General features: G+C 26.6%; 1 protein-coding gene across 3 annotated transcripts in view; it reads left to right on the top strand.

Annotated features, from left to right (window-relative positions):
- Window positions 1-763, top strand: part of LOC107613081 (naringenin 8-dimethylallyltransferase 2, chloroplastic) — an 11884-nt gene that overhangs the window by 9081 nt on the left and 2040 nt on the right. For 2 of the 3 annotated variants that reach the window (XM_016314931.2, XM_016314930.2), the window contains one exon: window positions 299-394. The exons of the other annotated variant lie outside the window; for it this stretch is intronic. In XM_016314931.2, the coding sequence (XP_016170417.1) occupies window positions 299-394 (96 nt within the window). The remainder of the gene's footprint in view (window positions 1-298; window positions 395-763) is intronic. 3 annotated transcript variants of the gene reach the window in all.

The raw sequence follows: 763 nt of genomic DNA, 5'->3' as shown, positions 1-763 counted from the left end.
ATGTAATTATACTAATTAATAATACATAAAAATAAAATCTTTAATACATTATTCAATTGCTTCTTAAAATATGAATTCATACATCGAAGTTGTTATCACATATTAAATATTGGAATGTATAATTATTAAATAGACAACATCGTTAACCAAAATTCTAGGCTGTCTTAATAAAGTTCATGACATAAACTTTAGTGACTTTTAATATGGGTTCTAAAAGACTACTTTTATTTAGTTTTGATTAATGCAAATTTCATGAAGTCTAATGCAATTTTTTGTTTCAAATACGTGCGATGACCAGACCTTTGTGCTCAAAAAGGCAGCTACCTTTTCAAGATCTATGCTTGTTGGTTGTTTCGTCATAGGTTGTCTCTACACAGTAATATCTATATCAAAGGTAAAATTTTTTACAATAGAAATACTACACAGTAAGACCGATAAGCATTTTTATACTCCAACAAAGTCAGATTATACGTATGTCTACACTCTACATATACATTCTTGTTCTTCTACTACTTTTTTTTTTTTTCTTTTTTGTACGCACCTTTCGTCTACCTTTCTTTTCTCTTTTTTTTTGTCTGCGTTTTCTTCTTCTCCCTTCTCTTTATTTTTTTTCTGCATCTTCTTCTGTTCTTCTTTTCTCCTCTTCTTTTATTGATATGTTTCTCTTTTTTTCTCTTTCTCAAAAAAATCAAAAATAAGAAAAGAAAAAATAAAATAAATGAAAAACAAAGAGAAAAAAACAAGAACAATAAAGAAGAAAAAA

The sequence above is a fragment of the Arachis ipaensis genome, chromosome B08 (assembly GCF_000816755.2).
Source record: "Arachis ipaensis cultivar K30076 chromosome B08, Araip1.1, whole genome shotgun sequence".
NCBI classification, from domain to species: Eukaryota; Viridiplantae; Streptophyta; class Magnoliopsida; order Fabales; family Fabaceae; genus Arachis; species Arachis ipaensis.
The sequence above is the reverse complement of the archived record's forward strand: the minus strand, read 5'-3'. Positions and strand labels throughout refer to the sequence as shown.